The sequence below is a fragment of the Adiantum capillus-veneris genome, chromosome 4 (genome assembly GCF_014529385.1).
Source record: "Adiantum capillus-veneris isolate H3 chromosome 4, ASM1452938v2, whole genome shotgun sequence".
Classification (NCBI taxonomy): domain Eukaryota; kingdom Viridiplantae; phylum Streptophyta; class Polypodiopsida; order Polypodiales; family Pteridaceae; genus Adiantum; species Adiantum capillus-veneris.
The window spans coordinates 69,274,948-69,280,035 of NC_140934.1; the positions used below are offsets into that span (position 1 = coordinate 69,274,948).

The 5,088-nt window shown below is 40.9% G+C and overlaps 1 protein-coding gene across 1 annotated transcript; it reads right to left on the bottom strand.

Annotated features, from left to right (window-relative positions):
- Positions 1-3,038: 3,038 nt before the first annotated feature.
- LOC147459365 (uncharacterized) lies at positions 3,039-4,600 on the bottom strand. The gene has a single exon (XM_086510646.1). It carries the CDS (start codon positions 4,583-4,585, stop codon positions 3,455-3,457), a length of 1,131 nt encoding a protein of 376 aa, XP_086366772.1. The 5' UTR covers positions 4,586-4,600; the 3' UTR covers positions 3,039-3,454.
- Positions 4,601-5,088: the final 488 nt, after the last annotated feature.

The following is a 5,088-nucleotide window of genomic DNA, read 5'->3' on the forward strand; positions in this document are numbered from 1 at the left end:
ACTTGAGGTGAAAAAGGGGGAAAATGGCAGGCGAAGGAGATGGAGAGAGGGGCAGAGAGAGAAAGATGGCTCTATTCTCTCCCTCCTAGTTTTGTGAGGGAGAGACATGAAAATCAATAGGGTGAGAGAATAGAGTCAATAAAGTAAATGTACTCATTTTTCGGTTTCATTTCTATCAAAGGGAATCAATGAAGATGCTTTCATGGGTTTCAAAAGAAAAAGGATCCATTACAATAAACACCCTTAGTCTTCTTTTTCTTAACTCATTAACTAAACATGGAGATTTTGCCATGCCTAAAAGCTGAGGTCGGCACGTGGAGAGAGAGAGAGAGAGAGAGAGAGAGAGAGGGGGGGGGGGGGGGGGGGGAAGGGAAGTCAGTGGGTGGGAAAAACTTGTTTTACCATGTTCATTAACGCCTTTCATGGCCTTGAGGTGAAAAGAGGAGCAAGTGCCACCTACAGGGGTGTTAGCAGCGGCTAACACAGGTCGCTACACCAATTATGCACCAAGTTGTGGATGTGCTATAGTACACAATGTTTCCTTTTCATTGTATAGGGCCTTGGGCTCATTTAGTAGTTCCAAAGTTGTATAAGTTTAAGCTAAAGAGCTCAACTTTATCCCATAGTTGAAGGGTTTGAGGCCCAAAGCTATAAAAGAGCCCTATGCTTAATGAGAAGTCATTCTTGGGTGAGTTCTTCTCTTTGTAAAGTGGATGGTCATGAGGCTCATGGGATTTCCATGCCCATGTAGCTCTTGATTTCTAATAATCAATTACACTTTCTTTCTTATTAGTCTTCTTTGTTGGATTATGTGGAGTGAGATTGTATTAATGTGATGGTAGATCTCCTAAGCCCTTTTTTGAGTTAATATATTCTATCCACATCATTGGCCACGGTGTGTGAGGGCTATTCCTTCCTTCTCTTCATCTCTCTCTCTATAAGGTGTGCGGTTAGTGTGTGTGCATACGTAGTCGCATTGAGGCGTTGTGCCGGATGGACACACTAATGTGAAGTAGGTATATTAATTGCATGCTTATATAGTTGTGTGATTAAGAGTTGTGAATAGAGTGATTGATGTGAGAGGTTAATTTAAACCACATCATTGTGTGCAAGTGATTAGTAAGTAGGAATGTGTGGTTGATTAGAGGAAGCCCTTTCAATGGCTTCTCTCTATGATGAGTAGAAGGATCCCTTGCATCTTCTATGTCTATACATCCTAGGCTCGTGCTTCCATGCCCTAGCCGGGTTGTCGATCCACGATTTGACAATTTTGTGGGTTGCGATAACGTCGTGTTACAACATCTCCCTACATTTGGCGCCGCTGTCAGGGATCGATAACCTAAGCTAGTGAGTTTAAGATGTGTAGAATAGAGTAATTTCACTACTAATTTTGTTGATTTTTGAGTGTGTGATTCAATTTTTGGTTTGATTTGATGATGTTTGTGCATGAGTTATGAATATCCTAGACCCCTAATTACACCCCCAATTTCACTAATTTCATGCTAACCCTTGCTAATTTCGCTTCTTTCCATGCTAATTGTACTAGTTTCATGCTAATTTCAACTAATTTTGACTAACCTTGCTAGCCTAACCACTAACATTTGAAGTGTAAAGTATTATGAAATCCCCTTGCAAGAGGTGGAATCATCACTCTAATAAAGTTAATTGTGCTAATTTATGCATAATTTGATGATTTGAGTGTTTGATTTTGATCTACAAATGGTCAATTTTGGAACCGATTTGATGGTGCACACACTTATGTGTGCAATGATGCATCTTCGCGTGGAGCAAAGGAATATCTCGGAGTGTAATTACGATGTAAGTGCACTCACTTGCTATGTCAATTTTTGATTGGTCAATGTGATTCAATTTGCTAAAATTAGGTATGTAACACAAATTGACCTACACTTTGCACCTAATTTGATGCACTTTGAATGATATTGATAGTCAAATTGTAACTAATGAACTTTGTGTGTATCAATACTAAACAACAAAATAACAAAATAAACAATGAATATTATTAGCTTTAAAAGAGAGTTCATGAATTTCATGATGATTCCAATCGATGTTAATAGGAGATGAACAATAGATATTGTAATTCTCATATTTCAACAAATGATCAAGAGAGATGGAAAGCAATAATTTGTCTCAAGAAACAATCACCTATACTTGCAAGTAGAAGGCATGGCATTATGTAAAAATTTAAATATAAACAAGCAAAGCATCTTCACATTTATACTTAAAAGATGTTCAAATTTTATTTTAATGTTTATAATGCTTTACATGTCATATTTTGCTACTTTTGAAAGGCTAACAAAACTATTTACTTAACAAACATTACATACATTATCTTCTAAAAAGTTTCTACTTCCATCCCGTCTAGAAGAGGAGTTTACACACTACTGAAGAATAACGAGTTATAATTATAAGTTATAATGCTTTGATTGAAATGTATGCCAACTATGGTTTACTTTTGAATGTGCATCAAGTATTTGACATTCCCGATTAATCTTAATGTAGCTCTAATAGGTCAACAAATTTGAAATTGAGATTAATGTGCATAGCTATTGAAAAACTACATGCTTGGGGAAGATTTGGTCGACATGCATACCACGTGTGGTGTACTTTTGTAAGCAGGACGGGTTCTTAACACTGATTTGGTACTACAACCGGACATTACAGTGTTCTTTTTGGATCATTTGTAAAAAATACGAAAGCAAAATCATAATGAATTTCTACCAGTTTACATAGTGTGTGACTTGCCCAATGTGTCTACTATATAAGAAAAACACTACAAAGTTGTTTCAAGAATCACTATTTAACTTTAAAAGAAGGTAGTTAATACCATGTCTACAAAAGTGTGTGTGGATTCTAGTACGCGATGCATAGATCATATAAAAAAATATCCATTGGTTTTGAGTTACATGAATATGTGATGTTTATAAGTATATAAAGTGACATATAAAATATTACAACAAACAAAAATCATTCGACTTAGAAAAAAATGGTTCAATATGAGTGGATAGGACAAAAGCAAGCAAAAGACAAGAGGCATTGATGTGTCCATTTAAATTGTAAAAACTGTATATACATCTAAAATGGAATTTTCTTGTATATGTATGTTTTCTCCTTGGTAACTTTTTCAAAAAAGTTCATTTGACATTGTTTGGAGCATAAAAATGACCTACGATTTTTCTAGAGTTTTAGGAAATTATAATGTCGAAAGGACATTTCAGTGTCCAGCTACTAAACTTGCCTCTTGAGACGGCATTGATTGTACGAAATGCGAGTGAGGGCAAAGCAATTAGGGAGCTTTGAGATGCTGTTAGTAAATGGGAGGGGAGGGCTTCTTTCTTCTCCGTCCGGTTGTCTTAGAATGGAGAAGTTTAAGTAACAGAAGTGAGCCTGCGAGAACGAGGGCTTGGTCCTTTAATGGAGGTGGGCGAAGGGGTGCCTAATTGGTGCGGGTGGCCTTAGAGAAATCAGTGGCAGAGGCTGGTGACCAAGATCTACGCGATCTCTGCATCAGAGTGCGCTTGATTTGAGAGAGAGAAGGGGGCAGCACTCGCGGTAACTTCATACCGCTCCCTTTCCTCGTACTCCCACTCTTCTTCAACCCTGCATCCGTCTCTCCATCGGACGGCCTCGAGCCTACGCTGTCCTCTCTACCCAGTGGCCCCGATTCTCCCACCTGGCTGTCTCCTATTGGCTCGTCCTCCTCTGGTATGCTTGGCATGCCATTCAAGCAGCCGGGAATAAAGCCTCCTGACTTGAGTACTGAATCTGCTAACGCCGGTTCGCCTTTCTCCACCTGACCTTCGTTGATTGGATCCTTCGTGCCTGCTGGCATGCCAATTGATTGCTCCAGGAGAGCTCTCTCCACGCGGCTGCTGTCAATTGAACTGTCCAGCTTGCTTGTTGGTATGCAATTGCTGTGTACCTTTTGATGCTCTACCACGTGTGCCGCATGCTCTTCGAGCTTAACATTAACCGACTCATCTCTCTGTACATCAGAAGGCGGCACCGTTTCCTTCACCTGCTGCTCAGCAGTGGGCAATGGCTGCACGTCTGGTCCAAGCTCTACTTCTGGAGATGGCGCCTGCTGCTCCTGAAGCTCATATTCATTCAAAATCCCATCAATACTATACTGCGTGCTTGCTACGCTTTTAAAAGCTTGAAGATGGCCATGGGCCGGGTCCTGTTGCTGCTGTTCATATTCTACCCAGCGGCGTGGTAACCTGCGGGGTCTGACGGTCGCCGCAGTGGGTCGGCTGAAGCTAATTCCTGCAACAAAGATGAAGCAGTGCAGCAGAAAGTGGCCTGTGAGAAAGCCCAACAAGGGGAAGATACGAGTGATCAGCATTTCAAGCAAGCTCCAAGCGAACACTGCTACTTCTCCAAGGGAGCCGAGACTGCCGAGTACATCGCTCTTCATGTGTGTGTGAGAGAGAGAGAGAGTGAGCGAGAGAGGGTGGGTGCACTGAGCCAGTACAGAGACGACGAAGTTGAAGCAGGCGCCGCTGAGGGAGCTTTCCTTCACTATTTTCAGCGAGAGAAGCAGACCCGGGCACCGGGACAGATCCATACGCGTAGGTTTATATTTCAATATCAAGAAAGCACATGCGAAGTTGCTTGCATTTTCCACTCATTGACCTGGTCTACCACGATTGAAACGTTTCAAATTTCAATCAAAGCTTCTGATTAGCAACGTCAGCAATGAGCACCGTGCACACCTTTACAAGAGGGGTTTAGACTTTAGAGGCTCCCCCATAGACCCTTTAAAGGAGCTCTCGAGGGGCCTTTTAAAAAAAATAATCAGTGTCTCATAGATCTTCACAAAAGTGAAGGGCCCTTCACCTAAAATATCTCCTTGAGCAGTTGCATGGCTGAAGCTGCTAGCGTTTTTGTATCTTTGTAGAAGGTGGCGTTGGTTCTTGCACGAGGTGAAATATGCAAAATGTGAACTAGAAAGAACAAGTAAAAGTACCGCTAACTATGCTCTAACGTTTTTAAAGTGCTCCTTTAAGCATAGTAGAAAAAGTTAAAATGTGAGTTTCTATAAGCGATATGAACCTCCTGAGAACGGCC